The sequence below is a fragment of the Salvelinus namaycush genome, chromosome 22 (assembly GCF_016432855.1).
Source record: "Salvelinus namaycush isolate Seneca chromosome 22, SaNama_1.0, whole genome shotgun sequence".
In the NCBI taxonomy this organism is placed as follows: domain Eukaryota; kingdom Metazoa; phylum Chordata; class Actinopteri; order Salmoniformes; family Salmonidae; genus Salvelinus; species Salvelinus namaycush.
Window position 1 is genome coordinate 21,383,801 of NC_052328.1, and position 12,207 is coordinate 21,396,007.

General features: G+C 41.5%; 1 protein-coding gene across 1 annotated transcript in view; it reads left to right on the forward strand.

Moving 5' to 3' along the window:
* LOC120017440 (VPS10 domain-containing receptor SorCS3-like) overlaps positions 1–12,207 on the forward strand; it is a 64,930-nt gene that overhangs the window by 23,068 nt on the left and 29,655 nt on the right. The window contains exon 2 of the mRNA XM_038960186.1: positions 6,419–6,486. Coding sequence (XP_038816114.1) covers positions 6,419–6,486 — 68 coding nt within the window. The remainder of the gene's footprint in view (positions 1–6,418; positions 6,487–12,207) is intronic.

A 12,207-nucleotide genomic window follows, 5' to 3' on the forward strand; every position in this document is an offset into this window, starting at 1 on the left:
CAAAAGTACATGTAAATCGTTGTAAATAAGAATTTGTTCTGAACTGACTTGCCTGGTTAAATTAAGGTCAAATAAAAAATAATTGCTAAAATATACTTAAGTATCAAAAGTAAAAGTGTTCCTTATATTAAGAAAATCAGACGACACCATTTGTTTGTGTTTTCAATATACGGATCACCAGAGGCACACTCCAACACTCAGACATAACTTACAAACAAAGCATTTGTGTTTGTGGGTCCGCCAGATCTGAGGCAGTAGGGCTGACCAAGGATGTTCTCTTGATAAGTGAGTGAATTTAACCATTTTACTGTCCTGCTAAGCATTCAAAATGTAATGTGTAACTTTTGGGTGTCAGGGAAAATGTACGGGGTAAAAAGTAAACTATTTTCTTCAGGAATGTAGTGAAGTAAAAACAAAAGTAAAAAAATATATAAATAGTAAAGTACAGATACCCCCAAAAACTACTTAGTAGTACTTAAATAAGTACTTAATTATTATTATTATAATTTTTTTAATGGGGTGGATCAGTTTTAATATTGCGGATAGATTGTTGCTTCCATCAATGTAATTGTCTGCATCATTTCCAATCCCCCATTTTTTGGGGGGGTAAATATATATATCCATATACATAGAAACGTACATACCCACAGATTTTTTAGAATACACCTTCACTTTCCCTGCAAACCCTACCACCCCTCCCCCAATTGGAGTAAACTAATAAACAATAACACTTAGGCTTCTACCTTCAGTTTATACACATTTTACAGACACAGTCTATTTTGCAATATATTATATTTTGTTTGTTTTTAGTCCTTCCTCTATTTCTGATGTCCATCCAGTTTGACTTCCATTTGCTGCTGTGCTATTTCACAAAATGTCTGAACCTTTATACATTTTACATTGGTTATGTTGTTGTTATTAGTCCCACCCTTCAGCTCCATTCAACCCCTCCCATCTATCTCTTAACACCATCCATTTTGGATTTCTATTTGCCATATATTTTTCAACTGTGCTGTGATGCTTCACAAAAGTACTGAATCTTTCTATTCTCATAGCTACTACAGAGTGTAAATTAAAGATAAACATTTTTGCTAAAATAATTATTATATTCTTGATTGACTATGACTTTTCAAATCACCCAGTATTGCTATCTGCAATGTTAGTTCAAGGTAAATGTTGCAATTCTTCAGCCATTCCTGGACCTGTGACCAAAAACGAGCTACATATGGACAGTACCAAAATAAATGATCTAATGGCTCTGCCTCCTCGCAGCAAAATCTGCAGAGCTGGTAAGGTTGTATCCCCCATATACACTACCGTTCAAAAGTTTGGGGTCACTTCGAAATGTCCTTGTTTTTGAAAGAAAAGCACATTTTTGGTCCATTAAAATAACATCAAATTGATCAGAAATACAGTGAATGTTGTAAATTACTATTTTTTATGGAATATCTACATAGGCGTACAGAGGCCCACTATCAGCAACCATCACTCCTGTGTTCCAATGGCACGTTGTGTTAGTTAATCCACTTTTATAATTTTAAAAGTCTAATGATCAGAAAACCCTTTTGCAATTATGTTAGCACAGCTGAAAACTGTTGTTCTGGTTAAAGAAGCAATAAAATTTGCCTTCTTTAGTCTAGTTGAGTATCATGAGCATCAGCATTTATGGGTTCGATTATAGGCTCAAAATGGCCAGAAACAAAGACCTTTCTTCTGAAACTCGTCAGTCTATTCTTGTTCTGAGAAATGAAGGCTATTCCGTGCGAGAAATTGACAAGAAACTGAAGATCTTGTTGTACTACTCCCTTCACAGAACAGCGCAAACTGGCTCTGTCACACCCTGATCTGTTTCACCTGTCCTCGTTATTGTCTCCACCCCCTCCAGGTGTTGCTTGTTTTCCCCAGTGTATTTATCCCTCCCACTCTTTCTATTCAGGTTCGAGACAGTTTGCACTGTTCGTAACAAGTTTCAATACATTTTGGTAGCATTTCTATGTTGAAGATTGAAAAAGAATTTGGTGCATTTTTCCCCATATTCCATCCAGTTTGCTTTATTTTTATAATATTACACTGGATCTTGAATAAGTTCCTCCATTTATTTTTGTTTTTCCTCTGACTTATTCTTATTCTAACTGGACTGTTAGTCCTTCAATTTCCTTTGTTAATATGGACTCTTTTTATCTAAATTGCTTTTGTTTTATAGATGAGTGCTGAATTGCATGGCCTCTAAAGGCACATTTAAAAGTGTCCCATACAATAAGGGGATCTGCTGTACCTATATTATGTCAGAAAGAGTAAGTTACAAATTATTCTGTCCTAGTTATAAACAAGTTATCATCCAGTAGGCTTTGATTACATTTCCAATATCCTCACCCACGTGGAAATTCTGTAAGAGTAATATATATGCCAATTATGTAATGATCCGACCGCATTCTGTCCCCTATCAACACTTTAACTTTTGGTGCCAACGAGAATGACATAAGAAAGTAATCAAGACGACTAGCTTGATTAAGCCTCCGCCATGTATATCTCACTAGGTCAGGGTATTTAAGTCTCCATATATCCACTAATTCCAATATATCCATGACATTCCTGATTTCCTTAAGTGCCTGAGGGTGATAGTTTGTAGTGTGATTTTGTAGTGTGAAGAACAATGCATATGCAGAAAATACTGGTGTGCCGGTGGAGCTTTGATGTTATTGGGCTATTTTTCTTTCACTGATCCTGGGGCCCTTGTTAAGGTCAATGGCGTCATAGCCACCATTTGCCTTGATGACAGCTTTGCACACTCTTGGCTTTCTCTCAACCAGCTTCACCTGGAATTCTTTTCCAACAGTCTTGAAGGAGTTCCCACATACAGTACGCTGAGCACCTGTTGACTGCTTTTCCTTCCCTCTGCAGTGCATCTCATCCCAAACCATCTCAATTGGGTTGAGGTTAGGTGATTGTGGAGGCCAGGTCATCTGATGCAGCACTCTATCACTCTCCTTCTTGGTCAAATAGTCCTTACACAGCCTGGAGGTGTGTTGGGTCATTATCCTGTTGAAAAACAAATGATAGTACCAATAAGCACAAACCAGATGGGATGACGTGTCGCTGCAGAATGCTGTGGTAGCCATGCTGGTTAAGTGTGCCTTGAATTCTAAATAAATCACAGACTCACCAGCAAAGCACGTCCACACCATCACACCTCCTTTTCCATGCTTCGCGGTGGGAACCACACATGCAGAGATCATCCATTCACCTACTATGCGTCTCACAAAGACACAGCGGTTGGAACCCAAAATCTCAAATTTGGACTCATCAGACCAAAGGACAGATTTCCACCGGTCTAAATCAAATCAAATCAAAGTTTATTTGTCACGTGCGCCAAATACAACAGGTGTAGACCTTACAGTGAAATGCTTACTTACAGGCTCTAACCAATAGTGCGGAAAAAAGGTATGTGTGTGTGTAGGTAAGTAAAGAAATAAAACAACAGTAAAAATACATTTGAAAATAACAGTAGCAAGGCTGTATACAGACACCGGTTAGTCAGGCGTATTGAGGTAGTATGTACATGTAGGTATGGTTAAAGTGACTATGCATATATGATGAACAGAGAGTAGCAGTAGCGTAAAAAGAGGGGTTGGCGGGTGGTGGGACACAATGCATATAGCCCGGTTAGCCAATGTGCGGGAGCACTGGTTGGTCGGGCCAATTGAGGTAGTATGTACATGAATGTATAGTTAAAGGGACTATGCATATATGATAAATAGAGAGTAGCAGCAGCGTAAAAGAGGGGTTGGGGGGGGCACACAATGCAAATAGTCCGGGTAACCCTTTGGTTACCTGTTCAGGAGTCTTATGGCTTGGGGGTAAAAACTGTTGAGAAGCCTTTTTGTCCTAGACTTGGCACTCTGGTACCGCTTGCCATGCGGTAGTAGAGAGAACAGTCTATGACTGGGGTGGCTGGGGTCTTTGACAATTTTTAGGGCCTTACTCTGACACCGCCTGGTGTAGAGGTCCTGGATGTCAGGCAGCTTTGCCCCAGTGATGTACTGGGCCATACGCACTACCCTCTGAAGTGCCTTGCGGTCGGAGGCCAAGCAATTGCCGTACCAGGCAGTGATGCAACCGGTCAGGATGCTCTCGATGTTGCAGCTGTAGAACCTTTTGAGGAGCTCAGGACCCATGCCAAATCTTTTTAGATCCTGAGGGGGAATAGGCTTTGTCGTGCCCTCTTCACAACTGTCTTGGTGTGTTTGGACCATTCTAGTTTGTTGTTGATGTGGACACCAAGGAACTTGAAGCTCTCAACCTGCTCCACTACAGCCCCGTCGATGAGAATGGGGGCATGCTCGGTGCTCCTTTTCATGTAGTCCAATATAATCTCCTTAGTCTTGGTTACGTTGAGGGATAGGTTGTTATTCTGGCACCACCAGTCCAGGTCTCTGACTTCCTCCCTATAGGCTGTCTCGTCGTTGTCGGTGATCAGGCCTACCACTGTTGTGTCGTCTGCAAACTTAATGATAGTGTTGGAGTCGTGCCTGGCCATGCAGTCGTGGGTGAACAGGGAGTACAGGAGGGGACTGAGCACGCACCCCTGGGGAGCTCCAGTGTTGAGGATCAGTGTGGCAGATGTGTTGCTACCTACCCTCACCACCTGGGGGCGGCCCGTCAGGAAGTCCAGGATCCAGTTGCAGAGGGAGGTGTTTAGTCCCAGGGTCCTTAGCTTAATGATGAGCTTTGAGGGCACTATGGTGTTGAACGCTGAGCTGTAGTCAATGAATAGCATTCTCACATAGATGTTCCTTTTGTACAGGTGGGAACAAAATCTTATTTTCAATGACGGCCTATGAACAGTGGGTTAACTGCAGTACATCATTCCATGTGTGTTATTTCAATGTAGAAAATAGTACAAATAAAGGAAAACCCTGGAATGAGTAGGTGTGTCCAAACTTCTGACTGGTACTACAATATACATATTTATTTAGAGTTATATAATATACCTCTATTAAACATAAATATATATTTATTAAATATAATATACCTTTATATTTATATATATATAATATACCTTTATCAGAAAATGTTGAGACATCCATGCTTTTCTAAATGGAAAAATACAAAACACCATGACTTTTTACAGAAGGGGGGTCCTTAGAGGAGCCAATGATGTGCTTTGGTGAAGTCACATCACATGCAACTCCTCTGTGTGGATCCCTTTCCCTCACATGCAGTATAGCTAGCTAAGAGCTAGCTACTTAAATGCTCAGAAAGTCATTAAATAATCTGTACATTTCTCCTTCAATAAAAAATGGAAACTCAATCTCTGGTAAATTAAGAGTTTTATTCAGCATTAAACCAAATGTTCATGGAATTTGTTTTTAGTAAATTGCTCAACTGTGAAACTACAATTCAAGTGGGAGGGACCTGAAAGTCATAGGCAAGAGACAATGAAGGCATCATTTTCTGTAATTATTCAGTCATTTTGGCATGACTACTAATATGATCTATTTAAATGTATTTTTGTAAAATGGCCAGAATGATTTCTTCTTTCAAGAAAACATAATTTCAGATACTGTGAAGTACTAAAAACCATATAATTTTAATTCAAACACCTAATTTCTAGTAGAAAACACGCGTTTGTATGATTTTAGTAATTGCCGTTGTGTAGTCCTTCTCCTCTCTCCTGTCTGACCCCTCTATCATCTGTCATGCACCTTAAGCATTCCCAAAATAACTTTAGAATGCCATTGGAGTGACAATAATGCATTTGAACACCATTTCACACTGCCCTCTGTGAATGTGTAGACATTTATGGCCAATATTTCCCTTCCCACAAACACTTTGTGTGCCCATCCACTGTGAAGACAAAACAACATAAGAGCAAAATAATGTACTTGTACAGTGCAACCATAACTAGTACTACAGCAATTGAATGCTTGTAGAACTAGAAAACCTAAATCAACACATTATTGGTTGAATACTGACTGTTCACATTTTTAAGTTGAAGTCTGCACTATGAAAAGTTATCTGATTTTATATATTTGAAGGATAGAGAGAGAAGGAGAAAGAGAGGGGAGTTAGAGATTGAGCGAATGAGAGAAAGAAAGGTGGGAGGACTGGCTGTACTTCATTTTGTTGTTCACTGAACAATTTTCTGAATCCGCTGAGGGACTGTCACACGACTTGACAGCTTGCATGGCTGTTCAGATCATTGCATCCAACAGACTGGCAGATCTAGACAACTTGTGGATCATTTGTCATTGTGCTGTCTTACGAAGATGATATTTTATGCTAATGTAGCAATCATAGTGGATATTCCATGCTGTTAGACACAGGTAATACATGTTGTAAGTGAACTTGATTGCAGACGTACAGTAGATGTGCCTGCAATTGCATATAATTAAAGTGCTTTTGTTGTTATTTTTAGGTGATCCTGACCTTGACGAAGCAGTATGACTTTAACTTGGGTGCTTTCACTGAGAGTTCTCTGTGGAGGTAAGACTTCATGAACATGTTGTAATTCATATGTGCTGAACCTACTGTAGGGCTCTGTTCTCTAATTTTGGTAATTAACAGGTAATCTATGGTAGATTTTGTAATTTATGCTTGAATAACTTTAAAAAAATGTATTCACATATAATATTACTATTTGTTATATCTGTGTCCATATTGTCCATACTTTTTTAGTGGATAGACCATATGGTTCAAGATAAAGTCGTGTAATTAATTTAAAAAGCATGTAATCATCAATGGCATTATTTTCAATTGACTGCATCTCTTCCAACTATTTACTTTTTTCAGACCTGCCACCAGTTTGGAGCCGAAACATTTACAAAAAAGACATACTGACATAGTAAAATAAATGAAAGTGTGTAAAAAAATTAAATAAAGGATATTGTTTGCTGAAACCCTCATATTAAACACCAATGTTATTCACTAAGTTGATGGTTTATATTTAGGATAATGTTTGACAGCTTTACCATTCTATTTGAAAAATAATTTCATTTCAATTGATTATTTTATATATTTTACATGTGATAAGGCTACAAACTTCTTGGAATAACCCTGGATTGTAAACTGTCATGGTCAAAACATATTGATGCAATGGTAGCTAAGATGGGTAGAGGTCTGTCTGTAATAAAGTGTTGCCCTGCTTTCTTGATATTGCTATCAACAAAACAAGTCTTACAGGCCCTAGTTTTGTCGCACCTGTACTACTGCCCAGTCATATGGTCAAGTGACACAAAGAGGAACATAGGCACATTACATTTGGCCCATAACAGAGCTGCACAGCTAGCCCTTAAATGTACACAGAGAGCTAACATCAATGATATGCACGCCAATCTCTCCTGGCTCAAAGAAGAGGAGAGATTGACTGCATCACTACTTGTCTTTGAGAGAGGTATTGACATGTTGAAAGTACCAAGCTGTCTGTTCAAACGACTAGCACACAGCTCGGTACTCACCATCTACCCGACCTTCCCAAATTCCCGGAGACAGTGGAACAATGGTTCTCCTGTGAGGCCCCGGGTTGCCTGGGAGTCCTACCGGAGAGTAGGAAACGAAGACGCTGTCGGAGAGGGAGACGGGGGGAGGGGGGCGGCTTAGTGAGATTGAGACACTGGGCAACCCGTCCTTCATTACTGAGCATACTACTCGCCAATGTTTAATCATTGGGAAATAAACTTGCCGAACTCAGGGCGAGGATCTCCTTCTAGAGGGACATCAGATTCTTTAACATACTCTGTTTTTCAAAGAGCTGTCTTTCCTCCAACATCCAAATGAATTATATACAACCAGCTGGTTTTACAGTTCATCGAGCGGATAGGAAAAGGGCTCTCTGGCAAGAACAAAGGCGGAGGGCTCTGCTTTATGACCAATAACAAGTGTTGCGACGGGGGAAACGTGCAGGAACTTGAGAGCTTTTGCTCTCCCGACATGGAATACTTGGTCATCAAATGTCGCCCTTTTTACCTTCCAAGAGAGCTCTCAGTATTATCGCCATGGCTGTGTACATTCCGCCACAAGCCTACAACAAAAATGTTCTCAAAGATCTTCATTGGACCCTGAAAAAACTGGAGACCGTGTACACGGAGGCAGCGTTCATTATTGTGGGGGACTTTAACAAAAGTAATTTAAGAACCGTGCTGTTACTGTCCAACTCGCAGAGATTCTATGCTGGTCCACTGCTACATGCCTTTTTGACATGGGTATAATCTCCCATCCTCCTTTCAGCAAATCTGACCATGACTCCATTTTGCTTCTTCCTGCCTACAAACAAAGACTCAAGAGGGAATTTCTGGTGTTCAGGTCTGTACAATGCTGGTCTGACCAATCAGAATCCATGCTCCAAGACTGCTTTGATTACGTGGACTGGAATATGTTCCGGGTTGCCTCTGGGGATAACATCAATGAATATGCCAACTCCGTCACTGGATTCATAAAAAATGCATAGATGATGTGATACCGATGCTGTCTTTCAAAATGTATTTGAATCAAAAACTGTGGATTGATGGCAGCCTTGTCGGGAAACTGAAGGAGAGAGATGCTGCTTATGAACACGGCAAGGTGAACGTGGACGATTGTATGGTTAAATAGTACAAATACGACCTAGGCAGATCTATCAAGATGGCGAGACACAAGTATAGGGTCAAAGTGGAGGAGCAATTCAGCTGGTTGGATGCGAGGCGCATGTGGCAGGGGCTCCTAACAATCACTGATTACAAAAAGAAAGCCAGGCACGTCGCAGACACCAACACCGCCCTACCGGACAAGCTACATACCTTTTTCTCACTCTTCGAGCAAGACAATTCTGAGCTTCCGAGGAGAGTCCCTGAGGACAACGAGGACTACGTGCTTACGGTTTCCATGGAAGACATATGTAAGTCATTCAAATGTGTTAACCCTTGCAAGGCTGTCGGCCCAGACAGCACCCTAGCCACGTGTGCAAACCAGCTAGCTGTTGTGTTTTCTGACATTTTTAATCACTCGCTAGCTAAGGCCGTTATCCGCACCTGCTTCAAGATGTTCACTTACATCCCTGTGACCAAGAAAGGGAAAGTAACTGAACTGAATGACAACCAACCATTAGCATTCCCTTCCGTCATCATGAAGTGCTTCGAGAGGCTAGTCAAAGACCATATCAACTCCTTCCTCACTGACACACTCGACCTCTCCAATTTGCCTACTGTCCCATTGCACTGCACACTGCCCTCACCCCCCTGGACAAGAGGAATGCATATGTAAGGATGCTGTTCATCGACTACAGCTCGGCCTTCAATACCATAGTGCCCTCTAAGCTCACCACAAAGCTCACGGCCCTGGGACTGAACTCTTCCCTATGCAACTGGGTCCTGGACTTTGTGACGGGCCGCCCCCAGGTGGTATGCAACATTACCTCCTCCACACTGATCCTCAACACGGGGCCCCACAAGCGTGCGTCCCCTCCTGTACTCCCCGTATACCCACGACTGCGTGGTCTCACACAGTTCCAACTCCATCATTAAGTTTGCTAACGACAGTAGTAGGCCTGATTACTAACAACAACAATGTGGTCTACAGGGAGGAGGTTAGCACTCTGATGGTGTGGTGCCAGGTAAACAACCTCTCTCTCAACATCAGCAAAACAAAGGAGCTGTTTATGGACTTCAGGAGGAATCAGGCTGGGCACGTCCCCATCCTCATCCACGGGGCCGCCGTGGAGGCGGTCAAAAACTTCAAGTTCCTCAGCATACACATCTCCAAGGAGCTGAAATGTTCAAAACCACACGGACACCATGGTGAAGAAGGCACGACAGCGACGCTTTAACCTCCGGAGGCTAAAGAAATGTGTTCTGTCCCCGAGAGCCCTCGCAGTGATTTACAGGAGCACCACTGAGAGCATACTGTCGAGCTGTATCACAGCATGGTACGGCATCTCCTCCGTTGCTGACCATAAGGCACTACAGAGGGTGGTACGCTCAGCCGAACGCACCATTGGGTGCACACTGCCTGCCCTCCAGGACACATACAACATCAGGTGTTGCAGGAAGGCCAAGAAGATCATCAGGGACCTCCCAAGTCATGGCCTGTTCTCCCCGCTTAAATCACTCAGAAGTGGGTGGTACAGGAGTATCATGCTTAAAACTAACAGATTAGCCAATAGCTTCTACCCCCAGACCATCAAGCTGAATAGTCACCACTAGTCAGCTACCTGCTTCCACTGACCCCTCCTGACAGCTTATGTAAATAAAGTATTTATGTTTTTATTTTTAATACATTTGCAAACATTTCTAAAAACCTGATTTTGCTTTTTCATTATGGGGTACTGTGTGTAGATTGATGAAGAAAACATTTAATTTAATACATTTTAGAATAAGGCTGTAACGTAACAAAATGTGGAAAAAGTCAAGCGGTCTGAATACTTTCCGAATGCACTGTACAAGTTTTGGAGAGGTGCGGGGGGCAGGGGGCTGCCACCCTGGGCGCCAGTGAAGCAGCGGTAATAAAATAGCTGGATAAACTGTGATCGCCAGTCCAGGTGAAAAAAGTAACTCTTCCTATTCTTTCAATGTATTTTTCCGCAAAAGGTGGGTAAACTATTGGGGGGTAAAGTGGGTGAACTGTGTTTTGTGTTTACCCTCCACTACACCACTGTTGGGTGCCCCGGGGAGCTGTTGTGGGGGGTTAAGTGCCTTCTTCAAGGGCACAACGGCATCAAGGATTAGATACCAGCAACCCTCCGGCTGCTAGCTCACTTCCCCTCAGATTTTTCCCATCGGATCCGGGATTCATCGACTCTCTAACCACTAGGCTACCTGCCTTATCTCAACTACCTTGCTATTGGTCAATGTTGATTTTCCTCATCCAGGAAATTCCCTGATGTTGGTTTTGATTGAATAATGCCCCTAACCATTTGTTGCAGAGCCAATACACACAGTACATGCAATAACTGCAGGCCTACCAATCCATTCACCCTATATCGTATGTTGAGTTACTGTATGCTGTCACATCATAAATAAGAATGGAATTCATTAAGGATTATATGGAGGCTGATACGGTCTCTTGTATTTTTTCCTCTCACCTTTTCCTAAGCCCACAGGAAACTCATTTCATTTTGAAAATACACCTGACAAAAAGACCATCAGTTCACCAAGCAGAGAGACTCAAATTAATTTCTGTTTCACTAGAGGCACCGCTAAGATTTACACCCGACTTGACACGTTTTGAAGGCCCATATTGTGTACAGGTCTTCCATCATCAAGGTGTCTGGTTAACAATAGCACCGCCAGTAAATTAGACTCTACCTCAGGGGATGCGGCAAGGCTCTTAGTATGATATTAAAAAAGGAAAGCATTTGAATGTTATGAAAAGAAACAGAGTAAATGATATCTGTAATAATACGATAAAGGATTTATGGATATAGCCCCGGGGCACTCTGGATGGCAATGGGAAGATCAATTGGTGCCTCACGAAAGGTATCTTAACAAGCATCTCCTGCAGTACATGTTTTAAAGTAATGACTGCTTCCCTTAGTGAAGGAACTTCCCACTGTAATAACGTCATTTACGATGCCGTCTTTCCAACTACAGTTGGGGATATTTGTCAACGGCAATGAAGAGCTCTAAGACACAAATACAAAAGAGTTGAGGAGGAAACCTTTGCAAATGGTCTCAACAGCCAATGGAATGATCCAGCTTAATGCAAAAGCAGCGATAGCAGACCCTGGGTTTCTATCCAATTATGCAATGAAATTACATTTGGAGGCGCTCAGGTAGAACTGAGAGAGACGAGTGGGTTGTGTGTTTGGTGAGTGGTAATATAACTATGTAGAATAGAGAGGGAGGGAGACATATTTACCCTTGTTATGGAACAACACTAGGAGTTGTAGATAAGGGACAGAGAACGTTCAGAGAAGCAAATGTCTTTTAATGTCTTTCATTTGTTTGTTTCTGGGGGGCAATTCAGCATAGCCTACTGTGTGGACATAGAAGCTTAAATATCTCATCTCTCATCTCACTCTTCAGGAATTTAGGTCAATCGTACACTCATTCAATTAAATAACTTACCAGACAAAATACACTTCATTCACCAAGTTGAAGCACAACAGAGTTTAACTGAATTCTGAAAGGTACTTCATTATATGAAAGAATGTAATGTAATCAAATGTAAAGAGACTGTCCTTACATCTTTTTTTGGCACACAAGGTGCAATTTAGAAATTTGGTTGTGCATCAGC